General features: G+C 38.4%; 1 protein-coding gene across 5 annotated transcripts in view; it reads left to right on the forward strand.

Moving 5' to 3' along the window:
* Window positions 1-13,943: 13,943 nt before the first annotated feature.
* The window catches only part of Dhc64C (dynein heavy chain, cytoplasmic), a 70,538-nt gene continuing 62,228 nt past the window's right edge, over window positions 13,944-22,253 (forward strand). For all 5 annotated transcript variants that reach the window (XM_089736538.1, XM_089736537.1, XM_089736540.1 and 2 more), the window contains exons 1-13: window positions 13,944-14,289; window positions 14,458-14,528; window positions 14,971-15,173; window positions 15,720-15,857; window positions 16,266-16,383; window positions 16,485-16,598; window positions 17,319-17,491; window positions 17,631-17,751; window positions 18,461-18,582; window positions 20,075-20,216; window positions 21,316-21,423; window positions 21,555-21,660; window positions 21,992-22,191. In XM_089736538.1, the coding sequence (XP_089592664.1) occupies window positions 14,049-14,289; window positions 14,458-14,528; window positions 14,971-15,173; window positions 15,720-15,857; window positions 16,266-16,383; window positions 16,485-16,598; window positions 17,319-17,491; window positions 17,631-17,751; window positions 18,461-18,582; window positions 20,075-20,216; window positions 21,316-21,423; window positions 21,555-21,660; window positions 21,992-22,191 (1,857 nt within the window). In that variant the 5' untranslated portion in view covers window positions 13,944-14,048. The remainder of the gene's footprint in view (window positions 14,290-14,457; window positions 14,529-14,970; window positions 15,174-15,719; window positions 15,858-16,265; window positions 16,384-16,484; window positions 16,599-17,318; window positions 17,492-17,630; window positions 17,752-18,460; window positions 18,583-20,074; window positions 20,217-21,315; window positions 21,424-21,554; window positions 21,661-21,991; window positions 22,192-22,253) is intronic.

A 22,253-nucleotide genomic window follows, 5' to 3' on the forward strand; every position in this document is an offset into this window, starting at 1 on the left:
CGTTTCTCTCCAAGTTATCTCCCCCCGGCTACAGCCGTGAGACCAATATTATCTATCACATCAAATTTAACACTAGAACGGGTAAAGAAAACTCTTTTCTGAAACTACTTTTGTTCGCAATTTTATTGGTACCTAAAGGATAGTAAAATAAAGAATGACAAATCAAAAACATATTTTACGAGATTCGTTGCAAAGATATGTTTGTGTCATTATCACGATGTATATTGAAATAAACTAGAGGTCCAGCAGTAGTCAAAATTCGACTATAATTAATTGGAATTGTAAGTTTGTACACTATTATGATTGTATTTTATACTTCTATAATCACAAATTCCGCCAAGGCTACACTATAAAAACGTATGAATAAAGACAAACAATATTTAAACTATTCTCAATTTGACAACAGACGTCAAGAACAAAAGTTTGACAATAAATACTATGCATGCGTGTGTGCGTCAAATACATGGTATGTAGTGTGTGTAATGTTTTCTTTATTGATTTAATGTATCTTTAAGGCATTATTTTAAAAAATATTAGTATTGTGCACTTCTTCTCGATATTCTCTATAAGTGTGGAAAATTTCATACTCCTCCGTCCGCGCAATTTTCGTAAAAAGGGTTACAAAGTTTTTGCTTCACGTATTAATATTTAGATAAAATAAGTACTTAATAAAATGTTTTCTTGCCTAAAAAATGAAGGTTTCAACACCAATATTTTTTTTTCTGAACTTATCATATGAAATATTTTCTGAATTAATCGAGAGACTTCTTATGACACGTTTTTATTAACTGGCCTCGTTTGTCTATTTAAAAAAGTCAATGTCCGAGTAACTCAAAAATTTCCACGCACTTCAAGAACCGCAAGCAATTTAATAGAAGGAAGCGAAGAAGGACCCCTTTACTGCGAAGAAGGACCCCTTTGTCATGGCGCCGCAATTCCAAGGAGTATCCCTGCAACCTTCCGAGAGTATTGGGATACTTGGGGTCGACATTTCGAGCGATGTCCAGTTTCGGAGTCATTTGGAAGGCAAAGCCAAGTTGGCGTCCAAAATGCTGGGAGTCCTCAACAGAGCGAAGCGGTACTTCACGCCTGGACAAAGGCTTTTGCTTTATAAAGCACAAGTCCGGCCTCGCGTGGAGTACTGCTCCCATCTCTGGGCCGGGGCTCCCAAATACCAGCTTCTTCCATTTGACTCCATACAGAGGAGGGCCGTTCGGATTGTCGATAATCCCGGTCTCACGGATCGTTTGGAACCTCTGGGTCTGCGGAGGGACTTCGGTTCCCTCTGTATTTTGTACCGTATGTTCCATGGGGAGTGCTCTGAGGAATTGTTCGAGATGATACCGGCATCTCGTTTTTACCATCGCCTCCGGATACCATTACCTCCCGCCACCGGAGTAGAGTTCATCCATACTACCTGGAGCCACTGCGGTCATCAACAGTGCGTTTCCAGAGGTCTTTTTTGCCACGTACCATCCGGCTATGGAATGAGCTCCCCTCCACGGTGTTTCCCGAGCGCTATGACATGTCCTTCTTCAAACGAGGCTTGTGGAGAGTATTAAGCGGTAGGCAGCGGCTTGGCTCTGCCCCTGGCATTGCTGAAGTCCGTGGGCGACGGTAACCACTCACCATCAGGTGGGCCGTATGCTCGTCTGCCTACAAGGGCAATAAAAAAAAATAATATATATATATATATATATATATTATTAACATGATTTTATATCCTTTAACCGGTGGTAGGACCTAGTCCGACTGGCTGGCGACCACCCTCCAACTAGAGTCCGCCGCCAAATAGCCTAGCTGTGTTCCGGCGTGTGGGTTGGAGAGCCAGTTCTATCCCTTCCCTTTCCCCTTCCTTGTTGGGGTTGAGTCTTGGTGACGCCTGGAACTTGCGGAGCAGACGTGCGTGCGAACTCACGGGGCGTGATTGTTTGACGGGGGTATAGGGAGACCCAGTGAAACGGTACCCGCTGCCGCCCGCCGGTCAGTAGGGGACCTGAACCCGGGTGTCTCTACTAAACTCCGCCCCGGGAAGCTGTCCCGCCAACCGGTGTAAAATCCTGCCGTGCGGTCGTCGTGCCGGAGTCGGAGACCGGAGTGGATCCCGGCGATCGCACGCAGAGTGGACTGGGGGCCCTTCCATGCCCTGCGTCAGTCTCTCACGCAACCCGTGGTCGAGCACGTACTATGTTCCGCGCTTCATTCAGGTGTTGCCTCGATCTCACCTCCAACATCCTACCTCTCCTAATCCTACTCTCCGAAAACTTAAACATCATGAAGACGACAAAAAAAAAGAAAAGGGTTTCACAGGCGGTCCCCCATTCCACATTTAATGTGGATTTCAGCAATGTCAGGGGCCTACATAGCAACCTTGACGCCGTACACCACCACCTTGAGACGGCGCAGCCTGCCCTGCTTTTTTTAACGGAGACGCAGATATCTGCTCCGGATGATACCTCATACCTTGAATACCCCGGCTACGTATTGGAGCACAACTTCCTGCGTAAAGCCGGGGTGTGCGTATTCGTCCGGGCTGATGTCTGTTGTCGCCGTCTTCGGGGCCTCGAACAACGGGACCTGTCCCTCTTGTGGCTGCGCGTAGATCACGGGGGCCGTAGCCGAATCTACGCGTGCCTGTACAGGTCCCACAGCAGTGATGCAGGTTCAGCTCTGTTTGAGCATGTGCAAGAGGGGACTAACCGCGTGCTTGAGCAGTACCCATCTGCGGAGGTGGTGGTTCTTGGAGACTTTAACGCTCACCACCAAGAGTGGTTGGGATCCAGAACCACTGACCTCCCGGGTCGGACTGCCTACGATTTCGCCTTGGCCTACGGCTTCTCCCAGCTGGTGACACAGCCCACCTGTGTCCCAGATATCGAGGGGCACGAGCCTTCTTTGTTGGACCTTCTGCTGACCACAGATCCGGCCGGATACAGTGTGGTGGTCGACGCTCCGCTTGGATCGTCTGATCACTGCCTTATTCGTGCTGCCGTACCACTCTCTCGTCCTGATCGTCGAACGACGACCGGGTATCGAAGAGTTTGGCGGTATATGTCAGCAGACTGGGATGGATTGCGTGAATTTTACGCATCCTACCCATGGGGGCGGTTCTGCTTTTCCTCTGCTGATCCTGACGTCTGTGCGGACCGTCTTAAAGACGTGGTGCTCCAGGGGATGGAATTGTTTATTCCCTCCTCTGAAGTGCCCGTTGGGGGTCGCAGCAGACCCTGGTATAACAATGCCAGCAGGGATGCTGCACACCTCAAGCGGTCCGCATACGTGGCATGGGATAATGCCAGGAGACGTCGGGATCCTAACATCTCGGGGGAAAGGCGGAAATATAACGCCGCTTCCAGGTCCTACAAGAAGGTAATTGCCAAGGCGAAGTCGGAGCACGTCGCTAGAGTTGGCGAGCGATTGAAGAGCTATCCCTCCGGGAGCCGTGCTTTTTGGTCGCTCGCCAAAGCTGCAGAAGGAAACTTCTGCAGGTCTAGTCTCCCACCACTGCGCAAGTCCGATGACAATCTGGCCCACAGCGCGAAAGAGAAGGCTGACCTTCTGGTCAAACTCTTCGCCTCGAACTCGACTGTGGACGACGGGGGTGCCACACCACCGAACATCCCCCGGTGTGATAGCTCCCTGCCGGAAATCTGCTTCACACAGTGTGCAGTCAGGCGGGAGCTCAGACTCCTGGACGTCCATAAGTCGAGTGGGCCAGACGGCATCCCCGCAGTGGTTTTGAAAACGTGCGCCCCTGAGCTGACACCTGCGCTAACGCGTTTGTATCGCCTCTCTTATTGCACTAACAGGGTTCCGTCTTCATGGAAGACCGCCCACGTCCACCCTATCCCCAAGAAGGGTGACCGGTCGGACCCATCGAGCTACAGGCCTATCGCGATAACTTCCTTGCTTTCCAAGGTGATGGAGCGAATTATAAATACACAACTCCTGAAGTATCTTGAAGATCGCCAGCTGATCAGTGACCGACAGTACGGTTTCCGTCACGGTCGCTCAGCTGGCGATCTTCTTGTATACCTTACTCACAGGTGGGCTGAAGCCTTGGAGAGCAAGGGCGAGGCTCTTGCTGTGAGCCTTGATATCGCGAAGGCCTTCGACAGGGTCTGGCATAGGGCACTTCTATCGAAGTTACCATCTTACGGAATCCCCGAGGGTCTCTGCAAGTGGATCGCTAGCTTTTTGGATGGGCGGAGCATCACGGTCGTTGTAGACGGTGACTGTTCTGATACCATGACCATTAACGCTGGCGTTCCACAAGGTTCGGTGCTCTCCCCCACGCTTTTCATCCTGTATATCAATGACATGCTGTCTATTGATGGCATGCATTGTTATGCAGATGATAGCACGGGGGATGCGCGATATATCGGCCATCAGAGTCTCTCTCGGAGCGTGGTGCAAGAGAGACGATCAAAACTTGTGTCTGAAGTAGAGAACTCTCTGGGGCGAGTCTCCAAATGGGGTGAATCGAACTTAGTTCAATTCAACCCGTTGAAGACACAGGTTTGCGCGTTCACTGCGAAGAAGGACCCCTTTGTCATGGCGCCGCAATTCCAAGGAGTATCCCTGCAACCTTCCGAGAGTATCGGGATACTTGGGGTCGACATTTCGAGCGATGTCCAGTTTCGGAGTCATTTGGAAGGCAAAGCCAAGTTGGCGTCCAAAATGCTGGGAGTCCTCAACAGAGCGAAGCGGTACTTCACGCCTGGACAAAGACTTTTGCTTTATAAAGCACAAGTCCGGCCTCGCGTGGAGTACTGCTCCCATCTCTGGGCCGGGGCTCCCAAATACCAGCTTCTTCCATTTGACTCCATACAGAGGAGGGCCGTTCGGATTGTCGATAATCCCATTCTCTCGGATCGTTTGGAGCCTCTGGGTCTGCGGAGGGACTTCGGTTCCCTCTGTATTTTGTACCGTATGTTCCATGGGGAGTGCTCTGAGGAATTGTTCGAGATGATACCAGCATCTCGTTTTTACCATCGCACCGCCCGCCACCGGAGTAGAGTTCATCCATACTACCTGGAGCCACTGCGGTCATCCACAGTGCGTTTCCAGAGATCTTTTTTGCCACGTACCATCCGGCTATGGAATGAGCTCCCCTCCACGGTGTTTCCCGAGCGCTATGACATGTCCTTCTTCAAACGAGGCTTATGGAGAGTATTAAGCGGTAGGCAGCGGCTTGGCTCTGCCCCTGGCATTGCTGAAGTCCATGGGCGACGGTAACCACTCACCATCAGGTGGGCCGTATGCCCGTCTGCCTACAAAGGCAATAAAAAAAAAAAAAAAAAAAAAAAAAAAAAAAAAATCCTGACGAGAATCACCGGAATATTTATAATATTTTATTTCGAAAAGATATCTACAATTTGGTTTTGCGATAATTAAATTTGCTTTATTAATAAAGCTCTTAACTCATTAACTTTGTATCTAATTTATAAACAAATCTAAAATTAAGCGCACAGCCGGCCATCCTTATACATTAACCATAATTAAGCGGAGTGCACGCTTGTGTTATAGAAGCCGCACTTTGCTCATACGCGTCCCGAGTTGCGACCTCATCGTCGTGATTAGGAAACCGTGTCTACCACGATTTGCCGGTGATATTCTGTATTATCTATACCGTATACATATAAATAAAATTGGAGTGTCTGTTTGTAATATTGAAATAGCCGCTTTTTACTACATGCATATTATTATGAATATATATACGGTACATACACCAAAATAACATTTTTTACAATTTTTGTCTGTCTGTCTGTTTTTTCCGGCTAATCTTTGGAACGGTTGGACCGATTTTGATGAGAGTTTCACTAATAAGTAGCTCATAATATAAGAAGTGACTTAGGCTAGCTACTTTTTTTAGACTAGCTTCGCCCCGAAACGTCACCCGCAGCTATTGACGTACCGCGCGCAACATGGCGGGCTCCGCCTATCAATAATGAAATGTAATGTTTCCGAAGCGAAGCGAGGGTAGGTCGCTAGTCTAATATAAATTCCGCTTAATATAAATCTAATATAAATATACGCTTCCTGAATAAAAGTTCATTCAATATTTACGTATTTTTTTTAATAAATCTTTCAAAAATTCTAGTCACCAAATTTTAGTGGTAAGTAGCGACTTGGCTGTGCTCCTGGCATTGCTGACATTCTTGAACGACGGTAACTACTCACCATCAGGTCCAGGTGGGCTGCATACACGTCTGTCTACGAAAACCATCTTTTTTCTACAACCTCTCTTTGCATGCTGCCTAAGAAATTTACTAGAACCTTCCTATTCGTTTTTAAATTATCAGATAAATAATGATCAGTGAGTCTGTAATAAGTCGCAGACCCTTAGTCGTTATATGAGGCAGTTTTGGGTGCTATATTACGTTTCCTAGAAGAATTATTTTGTTTAAACGTTCGAAACTACTTCTTTGGATTAGTTCCGTCACAAGTAAAAAATATGTTTCATTACAGATGTCGATAACCGAGCGAGACCTTAGAACTAATGTCTCAAGATGGGTGGCGGCATTTACGTTGTAGATGACTATGGGCTCCAGTAACCACTTAACACCAGGTGGGCTTGAGCTCGTCCATCCATCTAAGCAATAAAAATAAAAAAAGTCATTTGTAGCATCAACTCGATACCTTTGCCGCCCGCTCTACTTTAATAATATCACAAGAATATTTTCAAAAATTTATGTGAAAATTATAAAACATAAAACTAGTATTTATGTCTGATAGGTTCCAAAATGAGAGTCAATAGATATTGTTGTTTTTTATTTAGTTCATAGACATAGATTTAAACGATTTTTTTATTTTTTTTTATTGCCCTTGTAGGCAGACGAGCATACAGCCCACCTGATGGTGAGTGGTTACCGTCGCCCATGGACTTCAGCAACGCCGGGGGCAGAGCTAAGCCGCTGCCTACTAAATATAATAATATAAAATATTCCTCAGAAGACATTCACTAAGTTATGTTTCCAATATGACTGATAAATAGAAATGATGTTAATTATCCATAGATACACAGTCTAACAAACTAGAACTTGCTCCTCAAGTTTCTCGGAGAACTCGATCAAAGTCCTTGGGCCAGCTTTCCGACGGTCTAATAAACCCGCAAAAAGTTTACGTAAATAAAAGAGTCTCCAGCTCTGAACTGTTCTTGATTTACTCTGTCTATGAACGTACATATATTTCTTGAAACTCTAGTGAAATACATAGCACAATATAGTATGTTAGTTTGCACAATCATTTTGAAAGTTTACAATTACTATAGCTGTTTATAGTCTATAATTATAATTACTATATATATAATTGTCTATAGTCATTTATGAACAACAACTGCTGATTGAACAAACATACTTGTAGTTTGGGTCTAAGTAATACCATAAAAAAGTAGTAATACAGTACATACTGCTACTACATTCTAGTACATGATACTAGTTCATACCTAAATATATATAATTATCATAATCTTCGCACTACCTGCTTTATTGAAAATGGGACGTATCCCTCCTACTATTGACATAATAATATTTTCTACTACAGATCATTCCAACTTTAAGACATCTTCTTTAAAGCCCTTAAAAGAGGGTTCTTGGTCAGCATAAGGCAGTTTTGCTGACAGATATAGCGCACATCATGACTTCTTGCCATTAGGAGGGCCTAAAGGTTAGACTTATGTTTATTGTTAAATTCATCTTACATTTTATTAAAATTTACATGAAATTACTGACATAAAATTATTTGAAAATGAATGAGTTAAAGTATTTTTGTTTATTTAAACAATATTTTGTTTTTAATATGTAGATATTCCTAGGTACTAATATATAACAACACCCACGTTACCCCAGGTACCTACATTGATCTAAGTGTATATAATAATGATAATAATATGACGTTGTGCAATAAAGTAATAAAGCAACTCTACTCCACTTTAGGCTTAAAAGATATTAACTTCCTTGTAGATTAGTCTGCAAAATAAAATGTATTCATAACAGAGTAAGCAAATTAGGTATACATGTACAAAATAGTACAGTTCCTTCCAAAGTGTTGCTTACATGCATTAAAACACATCAAATAATACAATTTGGCCCGCACTATAAACTCTTATTATGATAAAATCAGACACAAGTGCTGGTATAAGATAGAATCTTCGCCTACTTATAAGTTTCCAGACGTACTCATACATTAGATATATCAGTCACGTCATTCGCAATTACGTAGAACTCCACCAGCTGTATCATTCTCAAAGGTAAATATTATTCAGTCGAATAATAAGATAATAAATTCATACACTCAGTCTTGCAAAACGATAATTCCGTTTCCCAAGAGATACAAATTGCTAAGTTTGAGTTCTATTCCATTTTAGTGGCGCAAGGAGCCTTATTAATTTTGAGTAAAATATCGCTTATTAATTACTAGATACTGATTAATTATTTCATAAAAATGTGCCAATTTTTATTACCATTACCATTCGTTTCATAAGTTTTATATTTAGAACGATACCAATATTTCTTATATTTTTCAACATCACCCATTTCGTTAAATCATCTGAACCATTAAAAACCAGGACCCGTAAAATACGCACATTTACAACATATACATACTAAGTGAGATGAATTTAACACAATGCTTCGTTAAGGTGAAACGTATAGGAAATCAATAGAAGGAATGATGACCAGTTATCATAAGACTGTCTCGTAGGTAATCTCTATGGTCATTGCTCCATTTTTTCATCTTTTTTATTATTCGAGAAGAGCACGGTCCCTCTGGTATTATAGTTAATGGAGAGCCTAGACATAGAACGCATGATTTATGACCGAAATTGGAAGGATGGTAGCCGCAACCCGTAGGGGTTCGCAATACGACCTACCACCAGTAAATCTAGCTGTGACTAAGATCCATCGACCTATCTAGCCAAATAAAACATTGAAGTAAAATTGTATTACTATCGACAAACGATAAATTTTTGCCTAGTGAAAAAACATGACATCCTTTCTAAGCAACCTACATATGTACGTAATCTATAGACAGAACTCAGGCAGAGAAAGTTTCATTGGAATTGTATTAAAGTATTCGTCCATAGTTCAACTGTAACAAGAAAACGAGGATTCAACCTCAATATGTGCTCAAGGTGTCGGTATTCAGTGAAGCGAAGTTAAAGGAGCAAACTTTGCGAATTCGCCCCCGGGGCCGATCCAACTTCTCTGTTGCAATAAATAAGGATTTTAGCGACAAATTACCACACGAAAACGTTTTACCCTTTCTTGGCAGAGTTTCGAACTTAGTGAAAATGGGATGCCCAAAAGAACGTTTGGTACAATGCAAACAAAGCTTTCGATTCCACTTTATTATCGCAAGGGACTTATCGTTGTTTTGTTTTCACAACAATTAACTGCAAATACCATAAGCTGCATAGCTTAAAGAGTAGAAAAATCAATTGAAATTTAAAAAAAAAAATTGAATTTTGTAAATTTGTTAGATTATAAATTATCTGTTTAAAAACTACACACTTTAATTATCTATATATAGGTACATAAAAATGAATTGCTGTTCGTTAGTCTCGCTAAAACTCGAGAACGGCTGGACCGATTTGGCGAATTTCGGTCTTGAATTATTTGTGGAAGTCTAGAGAAGGTTTAAAAGGTAGATAAATATGAAAATACTCGAAATTAAATAAAAATAACAATTTTGTTTTCCCTTTGATGTGTCCCCCGTCGGACGGATTATTTTTGTTTGTCGTGTATTTATCGATTGAGGCACTACGAAGTCTGCCAGGTCAGCTAGTCTTGAATAAATTTAAGTATCGAAGGTGAAATTAAACGTGAGATGGCGCCACACCTGATCTTAAAGTTATAATAAACATTTCTAACACGTTTTTGAAAAGTAATTGGTATCCATGATGTTTCCCCCTCTCATCCATTTCCTAAGAGTTTTTTTCTTGACTGATCAGTTTGAATTTTTTAATTATAATAATTAACATTTAATACTTAATAATTTACATTATAAATAAATAAAATTTGATATTTAACTTCCAAGTCCACATCTATGCAATTTTTTTCTGATATAACTTAAATATCTCCGGGAGCATAATAAACACATTTTCCAGGGTGATAGAGCGTCCGATATCTTATTACAGCGAGTTTGTAAAATGACGAAACGCTTCTCGAATCACTGCTTTTATAGTCTGCGCTACCGATATTCACCTTCTTATACTGTAGTAACATATTTTTTTAATCAAAATGATGCTCTATCTTCAAGAACTCAACGTTCAAAATTTGTCGTAGTATAACCCAAAGAGCTATAAGCTGATATAGGCAGATTTTTTGTCGACCGAGATGGATAGAGCCAAGGAGATGAGGGCGACTTGATTGAAAATGACTTTACTAGAAAGAGGTGGTTTTAGGGATCATTCTAAAATGTGGAACGTAACAATACATTAATAAGATAAGGTAGTTAATAAGATAAGATAAGGTATAAGAATATTATATCTTGAAATTAAGAAATCGTTGCTCTCGATTGACTCAGGTATTTATAGTGTAAACACGTCTAACGGTTATTTACTTACCTACATAAACAAAAATGAATATACCAACCTCAATGTGTTATTTATCTTAAGCTGAAAGTTTTACTGATAACCAAAATCGTATTAGCCATATAAACTCAGATAACATTAGCAACAATGATTTAGAAGTAACAAACAATATCTATTAATTGTCTTATCCCAAAATGTTAAAATATAGGGATTATGTCTGTCGAATTTACATTTTAGGTCGTTTTGGGGAGCAGCGCTTAGCTCTGAAATTTTTACAATAGATACTGATTCGCACATCCGTGGTGGTAATTCTTGTTATCACACGGTCTTCTGCTAGAAATATCTCCATACGACTCTAAAAACGTAAAAAATACCTTAATTTTTACGATGGATATTATTTCATTTTACCTTATTTCTTCTGGCTTCATGTGCTTTAATTTTAGGTAATCAATTTCAAATTAAGGACTCTACCCAATAAATGATGCCCCTGCACTCTTTCACCCGACGTCCGATCTCCGCCCGGGGTCAGAACCCTGACGCGGAAGGTTCCCGCGATCAACACTACAACCAAACTCACGGTACCTCCCTGAGGACTGACGGGTCGTCAAGGCAATCGTCGACGACCAATGACGCCGGTCTCTGCAGAAATTGGGCAGCACTCAACCGAGGCAGACGGTAGTCAGAGCCAAGACCACCGAACCTCTCAGTCGGTCACCCGACAGAAGCTGCTTAGACGGCGACATCCAGTCGTAACGACGCGATACCCGTTGGCTCAAAACTACCCGGAGTCATCTGTCACTCACAGACACATTTTGAGTAGCAGCAAGTTACACTTCCTTTTCGCCGGTCTCCAAAGCATACAGAGGAAACACAAAATACTTAGGGAGCCAAAATTTGGGCGAGATCCCTATCCCGGAACTTAGGCTCGATGACAACTGCGCAGTGCGAACAGAGAAGAACTCTCTTGCTCACATCTCACCATTAATTTTTTTATTTATTTATTGCTTTGATGGATGTAGCCCTGGATGTAGGACTGGAGCCCATAGACATCAACAACATAAATGCCGCCACCCACCTTGAGATACGGGTTTTGAATTCTCGGTTTCTGTAATACAACGTCTGCACCACCATTCAAACCGAAACCCATTACTACTCCAGGGCAGAAATAAGCAAGGTGCTGGTACCTACTCGTGCGGACTCACAAGATGTCTTACTACCGGTAAACGGTAACACCTGATTTTGGATGCGCAAAGTTGAGCATTGCTTTCAACGGCGGTCTGCAGTAACAAGTCGTTAACGAATTGTTTGACTAGGATACGCCGCTGTCCCTCCCTTTGCTCGCAAATCAACAGCTAAGGATAATAATAAAACATAAGTGCGATTATGGATCATCACTATCTCCAAGAAATTAAATGGTATGAAGACGATTCAAGCATTCAAATAATAAAGTAATAATACAACATGTTCGATGTATGTATATGAGCTACATTTAGTTAATTGAGTTTCATTAATCTCTAAGCTAGTTAAAAAGTTATTAATTTTATAGTATACACGTACAAATAGTCTAAGCATCACTAAATACTAATAACTAGCTTTATACATTTTACTGATGTGAGCAAGTAACTGTTAAGGATTATTATCTGACTTTTTGGCGGGAACGCAAGGAGTGAAGTTGTATGATTTGTTTTATTTTGTCTATTTAATGTCTCTTCAGGTTTAAATGTGTAATAACGGTGGTTTATTAACTGTTTAATATCTGTGAAAGTGCACAAATGTGGGAAAATTAAACAAAGCCGCTGGACTTAACTTCTCGGGATCCCCCAAAAAGTCCACTGAAAAAATCTCAGTAAATGACCACCATTTTACTGAGGTTATATTTCATCCCACATCATCTCATCTCATTTCATTTAATTTCATCCCAGTTTTTTTTTTATGCTTAGACGTGTGTACGAGCTCACAGCCCACCTGGTATTAAGTGGTTACTGGAGCCCATAGACATCTACAACGTAAATGCGCCACACACCTTGAGATATAAGTTCTAAGGTCTCAAGTATAGTTACAACGGCTGCCCCACCCTTCAAACCGAAACGCATTACTGCTTCATGGCAGAAATAGGCGAGGCGGTCGTACCTACCCATGCGGACTCACAAGAGGTCCTACCACCAGTTGATTAATGTCTCAAATTAATCATCTTTATTTCATTTCACTCCATAATATCATTTTTCATAAAAATAAGAATATAAATTAAAATAAGACCTAAAGGTCTTAGTTACTAGGTCGTAAAATCCCTTTAAAAAAACAAATACTAATAATTAATCTATGCACCAGCGTGACCAGATTTAGTAGATTTCTACTTTTTTGGTAGATTTTGAGGTATTGGCAACAGAATTTAGTATGTAAAAATTATTTGGTATATTTTAGTAGAATTCACGCTTTTCAGTTATTCTAGTACTTTTTTGGCATAACGGACAAATTTGGGATATTCCCCCTTTCATCGAATGAATTGTAACTATTTAATTTTCATTCTTTTCTTTACCATTCGTGCCTTGAGCATAGTGTGATAGACTAGTGGGAATTCCTTCATTGAGAATTTTTATAATCGAGCTTAAAATGAAACATAAATGTACACAAGGATATCGTGATGTCCTATTCATCACGATATCCTTGTATTTACAACAGAAAACATGCAAATTGTTGACAAAGAATATAGGGAATCAAAATCAGATGTTTCCGTGTCTAATTTATTGTCAACTTCTAGTTCGATGTCTGAAACTTTTATTGTGGATAAATTTTGGAGTGCAGGCAGCCAAATCTGTGATGCGAATAGCAAACCAAGGTATGGCAATTTGTCCCGATTTGTGAAGCAAATGACGACACTACCTTTGTCAAATGCCAAAGTAGAAAAAATAATTTCTGATATTAATAGGATTAAAAATTAAGATCGAAATCGATTTAATAATAAGAATGTTGCTGCAATCATGCATGGAAAAGAGGGGCTACATCAGTTGATGTCGCACATTTGATTCTGACAGAACTATTATCAAGTTAATGGACTCAAAACAACTTTATGAAAATGTTACCCAACATAAAGAAAAGAAGTTTAAGTTTCATTTTATTATTTTTATTTTTTATTTAGATAGATTTTAGTTAGATATTTTTTAGAGATTTTTATTTAGAATTTAATTTAAAAAAAATAACATTGGTCTCTTTAATTAATTGTGGTTTCTTTTTATTATTTTATTGTTTAATCAAGGAGATTCATGTCTTTACATTGTAACACAACAGCAAAAAAAGTATAATAGATTTTGAGTATTTCTCGTTCTCTTTTGGTAGAATTTAGTAGATTTGAACCTCCACAAGCAGTAGATTCGTCAAATAAAATCTAGTCACACTGCTATGCACTGCACCTGTCATTCTTGTCAAATAGGTTGCGAGAAGAGGAGTTTACAAAGATTTCGACTGTTCTTTTCATTTATTGATTATTGAACCATATCATCAAAGCTCCTAGAACACCATGGGAGACTCCCTTGACGGGACTGAAAATACTGCAGAAACCCAAAATGTGGTTGTTGTTGATTTTCAAGACTTTGCTAATTACTTGCGAAGAGCCGCAACGGTACTTTTGCCTGAGGATGACATCGTTCCTCCGGCTCTTAACACAGCCCTCGAGGATAAAGTGAACCAAGACTGCATTAGAAAGTTTATTGCTGATCCTCAAGTTTCTTCGCTCTACGTCCAACGATTTTCATCAAAAGGTACCCACGTCTTTCAGTTATAACAACTTTCTACTTAAAAACTACTTTACTGCATTGCTTGAATCACAGACCGTGACGTCATATCATTATGTTAAAGCTTTAGCTGCATAATTCTGAGGTTTATACTTAACCATTTGACTCGTAAGTAATTTAATTTTAATTTTGCAGAAGATGACAGTGAACAACCAACTGAGGGTGAAGAAGAGAAAGAAGCTGTTACATACCAAATCAGTAATGAGGTGTGTGAAAAATAAATAGTAATCTTAAATTAAAATTAATTAGTGAATAGTAAGTAGGCTTAAACTAAAATTAGGATTTTCTAATTACAATATTTATGACACTTGCTCAATAATGTTCCTCAGGTCAAATATGGTACATATGGTAATATATAGTTGTGGAACTTAGCAGGTTAATAAATGATCGCCATAACAGGCCTATATTGCTTTTTTTCTACTTGTAAAAATATAACTCAACTCAAATAAACTCATGATATATGGTGTATCCTATATACTCAATAGAATCTAAACACTACCAAGTGCATTAAGAAAATCATACCACGTTTTCACACATGATTGATGCATTTTGTAACCTCCTCAAGAAAAGAAAATTTAATGAAGGTGTTCAAGCACAACAATACACACATTGTATTGTTTTCTTCAATAATACTATTCTATGTTATAGGTTCATTTTACATCCCCACGAGTGGCTGCCCTTGTCTGTACGAAACGAGGAGCAGTTATTGAAGCTGATAAGTCCATCCATAGTCAACTTCGATTAATCAACTTCTCTGATGGATCTCCTTATGAAACCCTGCATGCTTTTATCAGCAAAACGATGGCTCCATTTTTCAAGAGCTATGTTAAAGAAAGTGGAAGAGCTGACCGGTTAGTTACTTAAAAATTTTATGTGTGTGTAGGCTCAAAACAAATTAATTTTTATTGTGTGTGTTGAAAAATGCTAATTATTTTTCAGTCTGGTTTAATTATGTTCTTGTGGATTGTATAAAATTTATGTGCTAAATTGAAGTAAAGCCAATTATTAAAAATTTCATAAAATATTGACACAATTATAATTATTTAATGACTCCATATGTACAAGCTATTGAATCTTGTTAAGCAGTTTCCTCATCTTTGAACACGTCTGAAATTAAAAGAAGTAAAATTGAAATACTGTTATAATTGGTTATATGTAGTGCCTAACTATCAGCAAGAATATTAATAAAAGTAAATAAAATAAATATATAATAATAATAAATAATAAATTTATTGTTATGAACCTTTTGTATTGAAAACATTATTATTCATTGTGAAATCTATAAGTACATTCTAAAATTCACATAGATTGTGATTCTAAAAAAGATACTATGCAATTATGAAATACACTCTAAATAAACTCATCTTTAAATTATGTAATGTTTGTTTGGGAAATAGAGATGGTGATAAAATGGCTCCATCAGTTGAGAAGAAAATTGCTGAACTGGAAATGGGTCTTCTTCATCTCCAACAGAACATTGATATTCCTGAAATTACTCTACCCATCCATCCAGTTGTGGCAGCAGTCATAAAAAGGTAAATAAACTTTTTCTGAAATGTAATATTTTAAATTTAAATTAACTGTATCTTCCAAATTTATTTTTATTAAAGTCTGCACGGGTTGCTACCACCATCATGTATCTACCCCGAAACTGCCTTCTATACCGTTGTGAACTATTCGAAAGCCAATAAATAATATAATTGAGACTTTATCGTTTTTAAATTTGGGTTGTAGTATTCAAATAGTGATGTCTGAGTTCCAGTAATTACTCAATACCAGGTGGTATGTGAGCTTGCATTAAAAAATGTTTGCTTACAATATACCCTATGATTAGTAGCCTTATTTCATATTATTCTAGTACATTAACTTATGAATGTAAACAAACAATTTAGGTGTAATGATTAAGTTTGATATTTACAATTGACTGTATACTCTATCCTCAGGGCTGCTGATGAAGGAAGGAAAGCACGTGTTGCTGACTTCGGTGACAAAGTTGAAGATTCTACTTTTTTAAATCAACTTCAGTTTGGTGTTAATCGTTGGATTAAAGAAATTCAAAAGGTAAGAAACATCGAGAATATGGCACCTCATTACTGTTTAAGAACAAAAAAAAATTTAAACCTATTTATTCTATATATTATCTTTATTTTCTGTCAATTTAGGTGACCAAATTGGATCGAGATCCTTCAAATGGTACTGCACTTCAAGAAATCTCTTTCTGGTTGAATCTTGAAAGAGCTCTTCATCGCATTCAAGAAAAACGAGAAAGTCTTGAAGTAAGTACATTGTTAATAAAAACTAGTACATTGTTATCAACATTAAAATACAGATATGCAAAATCCCATATAAATTTACCCTGTAGCAAACCTACATTAATGTCATTCATTCTAAATCATTCACTAGGTCTTAAACCAGTCATAATTTTCATTCACAAAATTCGCTTACATCGCTGTGCCTGTAAAAACCTTTGTACTTTCTATAAATATCAATATACACCCAGTAATAGTGATAAAGTGTTTATATTTCACAAGAACCACAAAACCTACAGTCCACTCAGTTAGTTCAACATCAAACAACCCACAGTCATTATGTATTAAATAAGCAAACTTATATTATGGTTAGTCAACATCTGCCCACTTCAAATTCAACCCAAACATTTTATTAGCATTCAAATGACAATAAGTCGAATTGTTTTTGAGTATCTACCAATCTTAGCAGACCAGTTAATGGCAGATAATATAAAGTGATTACTAAAGCCCATGAACAAAACTATATGAATTTTACTGCTTTTATTGAAACTTGAGGTTGGTGTTTCAATTTCTTTTTCGAATAGCAGCTATTCTTATCTTGAAATCTTAATACATTTACTTAGTTTTACACACTTCATCAATGTATAATATGCATTTAATAAATTGTTATTTTCTGCATAAATGATACAGGAGTATGATACAAATTATATATATACTTTAATGTGGTGCAATTTAATGTTCTTTCAGGTGGCACTAACTCTCGAGATCCTGAAATATGGTAAACGTTTCCATGCAACTGTCTCATTCGATACAGACACAGGCCTGAAGCAAGCTCTTGCAACTGTATCTGATTACAATCCATTGATGAAAGATTTCCCCATCAATGACCTTTTGAGTGCTACTGAACTTGACAGAATAAGGTTAGCTTTTAACTTCAAAGTATATAAGAAAAAACTTTAAATAGTTAAAATTTTCCTTTTGTTAAATTTTTTGAATAGATTATTTAAGAAAAAAAATTATATAGGATATTTTTAAAACAAATATTAACCTAAAATACAGGTTGGCAGTCCAACAAATATTCTCTCATCTACGTAAAATACGTTCTACAAAGTATCCAATCCAGCGTGGACTAAGACTTGTTGAAGCAATTTCTCGTGATCTCGGACAACAGCTGTTAAAGGCAAGTTATTTTCTCATTATATGTAATTTTTAATACAACTAGTTTCTTATCCGACCCAGGCAATGAGGCAAAACAAAGCCGCCATCTCACTCTTCGCCGTCGCTCTTGGTGCTTTTAGGCTCTTCAAGCACCAGTCATTGTCCTCGTCTAAATCGTCGACTACGACGAAGACTTCGTCATGCGAACTAGCTGTCTCAGTGGGTCGCGATTCCGATCCAGTAGTAGATTCAGAGAAGTACTGATCTTGCTAGGGCTAGTACTAGCAATTCTCTCAGGTTGAGCTCGTGAGCTCACCTATCCCTTCGCGCGAAGTTGTAATTGCCCCTTAGGCTACCAACGATTAGAGAGGAGGGAAAAACGCCACTAGTTCTAAATTTTGCTTTTTTTATTGCTTTTGTAAGCATACAAGCATACAACCCTCCTGATGGTGAATGGTTACCGTCGCCCATGGATTTCAGCAATGCCAGGATCAGGGTCAAGCCGCTGCCTACCCTTAAATACTCTCCACAAGCCTCGTTTGAAGAAGGACATTGCGGCAATAATAATTGCAGTAAAGTGAGGCGGTTACATCTGATTCGATGAGACCCTAATTTGTTTACAATATGGTTATGTTAACCACACCTGCACTTCACTGAGTATTGAATGACCCAAAAATTTTAAATATGCACGTTTCTTTGACACAAAAATATTGACAATCTAAATCGCACAGGTGCTTGGTACACGTCGTCTCATGCACATCCCATTTGAAGACTTCGAACGCGTCATGACTCAATGTTTCGAAGTATTTTCGTGTTGGGATGATGAGTACGAGAAACTTCAAGGTCTTTTGCGGTAAGGGCACAGAATATATTATCTATTAAATAATATAATTATAATGACAGTAATTAAATCATGCCAAGCTTATAAACCTGAAAATTAATATATTTTAATAAAAACTATATAAAAATATATCGACGCTTGAAAGGCAAACGTGACTAAGCGACAATGCGTGAACTTTACAGTAGACTAATTTAAAGTTGAAATACCTGAAAAAAAATCTATTTTAACGAATCTAGCTGCAGGATTGAAATGATTTTAATAGACCTAGAAATATATATTTTTTTGCGTATCGAATATGGTTATTGCCCATCATTTATGTATAAAGCAGTTATTGTCGCTTAGTCACGTTTGCCTTTCAAACGTCGATATGGATCTGAGTGACATCTAGAGGCTAAAAAAAATTTCACATATTTCAATATTTTCGATTTACTGTGTATTTTATTTACATTACATTTAACTATTTGATATTCCTTTTTCCGCATTTCGGTGTCCCATTGCTGTACTTACTTTTTCATATAAGTGTAAGGGATCTTCAATACTATCATCTCAGCGTTATCAAGAGCCAGTACGCTCGGGTGATGTGAAACTGTTTGATGTATTAATAACACGAGAACGGCTAGCTCATCAACCTTGAAACAGGTCTTGCGAAAAGAATTTCCACGATGTCTTTGGCGAGTTATAGCGAATATGTTGTATCAGCAATAGATAATGCAACTTTTCTGTCATTGTCTATTAGCCATGTATAATTTAAGATTGGTACCACATAAATTCGGAACAAGTATAGTACAAATACGTCCAAAGCTAAAAACAGTTCAATAGAACTTTCCTTCATAGTCATCCAAAAAACAATGAGAGAGAGAGAGATGAATGAGAACATGAATTTCTCAGAATACCGATTAAAATGTAACTATACTTGAGACCTTAGAACTTATAACTCAAGGTGCGTGGCGTATTTACGTTATGAATGTCTATGGGCTCCAGTAACCACTTAACACCAGGTCAGCTGTAAGCTCGTCCACCCACCTAAGCAATAAAAAAAAGGTTATTTATTTATTAATTTTTTAAGGGATTTTATGACCTGGTAACTGAGACCTTTAAGTCATGTATTATTTTAATTTATATTAATATTTTTATTAAAAATTATATTATGAAGTGAAATGAAATGAAGATGATTAATTTGAGACATTAATCAACTGGGATGAAATTAAATGAAATGAAATGAGATGATATGGGATGAAATATAATCTCAGTAAAATGGTGGTCATTTACTAAGATTTTTTCAGTGGACTTTTTGGAGGATCCCGAGAAGTTACGTCCAGCGGCTTTGTTTCATTTTACCACGTTTGTGCACTTTCACAGATATTAAACAGTTAATAAACCACCATTATTACACATTTAAACCCGAAGAAACACTAAATAGACAAAATAAAACAAATCACACAACTTCACTCCTCGCGTTCCCGCCAAAAAGTCGTTTATTTATTAAATCATATTTGTGAAACAGTGACATCGTGAAGAAGAAACGCGATGAACATTTGAAGATGGTATGGCGCGTTTCTCCGTCACATAAGCGACTGCAGGCGCGTATGGAACACATGCGGCGCTTCCGGAGACATCACGAGCAACTGCGCACTGTCATGCTAAGAGTAAGTCACTGAATATAGTACTTATCAATAATAATTGAAGACTTCTATCTGTTGATATTTGGGTAGAATTCTTGTTTATCAGAGAGTTAGCAGAGTCATCTAATATTTATTTATACCGACGCTTGAAAGACAAAAGTGACTAAGCGACAATGCGTGAACTTTACAGTAGACTAATTTAAAGTTGAAATTAATTTAAAATATACATGAGAAATACCTGAAAAAAAATCTATTTTAACCAATCTAGCTGTAGGATTGAAATGATTTTAATAGACCTAGAAATATATTTTATTTGCGCATTGAACATGGTTATTGCCTATCGTTTATTTACAAAGCAGTTATTGTCGCTTAGTCACGTTTGCCTTTCTAGCGTCGATATATATTTTTATATCTATATATTTATGTATATGTATTTATTTAAGTACAAGTATTTATATCTATAAGTATTATGTATGTTATATATACACATATGTTTAAGTTATATCACTATCACACTACTGCTACCAAGGTTCATCTCTGCACCCCCCTAAGGCAGACTGTCAGAGAATGCCTATGGCATTAAGTCCGCCTTTATACTGTCTAGTATATAAAGTTATAAATAAATAAATAGAATATTCATTTTTATGTTTGTATAAAAAAAAAAAAAATTTGATGTTGCTCAAAATGGTTGAATGAGCTGATATCCAAGTTGGTTTTAAACGTCAAAACGTGAATGTCGTCACCAACCTTCAAAGATCTCATCATCAGTCTCAATTTTGTTATATAACTGGAACGATGGATGGAGGATTGCTTCACACAAAAATAGACAGTTCAGTCACTGTGGTAACCTCTCACTAATAAATAAATTATACGTTACAGATGTTACTACAAATGTTAGAATAATTATTGGTCTGAACTGAGACATTTGAAAACGCTACAGATGTTACCACAAATCATAGAATCATTATTGGTCTGAACTGAGACCTTTGAGTTCACAGTTTTATTGCGTACAGAAACTGTTAACACGTCATAAGATATATACATAAATAATAACATTTCGAACAAACGATATTCAGGTTTGGTTTTCAAATTAAAAATATTAAATTTACTATCATTTGTTTAGGTTCTGCGTCCACGCGCTGTAGTGACTGCAGAGACAGGTGCTTCAGGCGAACCCGCGCAGCCTCACTCTCTGCCCATGGATGCTGCTGATGCTAACGCCATTGCCGAGGTAAATTTCTGAATATTAAATAAAGATTTGTGCATAAATTAACTCCCATAAATACTGATTTATCTGGGTTAAGTAAATAAGGTATTTGAATTGTAATTTCGTATATTTACTACGAAACTGTAATATTATAGGTGAACCTCGCATATGAGAATGTAAAGGAAGTCGATTGCTTGGATATCACCCGCGAAGGTTGCGACGCTTGGGAAGCTGCCGTGGGGCGCTATGAAGACAGAATTGGTATGTCAAACAATATGTATCAAATTTTTTGGCGAATGTTAAGATTTTTTTTTTTTGCTTATATGGGTGGACAAGCTCACGGCCCACCTGGTGTTAAGTGGTTATTGGAGCCCATAGACATATACAACGTAAATGCGCCACCCACCTTGAGATATTAAGTTCTAAGGTCTCAAGTATAGTTACAACGGATGCTCCATCCTTCAAACCGAAACGTATTACTGCTTCACGGCAGAAATAGGCGGGGTGGTGATACATACCCGCGCGAACTCACAAAGAGGTCCTACCACCAGTAAGAATATGAATAGTAAACCGGTTTTTTTTGTGTTCGCAGACCGCGTCGAGACTCGCATCACGGCCCACCTCCGCGACCAGCTGGGAACAGCTAAGAACGCGAACGAAATGTTTCGTATATTCTCTCGCTTCAACGCGCTGTTCGTGCGCCCGCACATCCGCGGCGCCATCCGCGAGTACCAGACGCAGCTCATACAGCGCGTCAAAGACGATATTGAGGCCTTACATGAGAAGTTTAAAGTACGTAATATTTGGTGAAGCCGACTTAACCTAATAAGTGTATGGCTCTAACAAAGAATAAA

Source organism: Bombyx mandarina, chromosome 21 (assembly GCF_030267445.1).
Source record: "Bombyx mandarina strain Sakado chromosome 21, ASM3026744v2".
NCBI classification, from domain to species: Eukaryota; Metazoa; Arthropoda; class Insecta; order Lepidoptera; family Bombycidae; genus Bombyx; species Bombyx mandarina.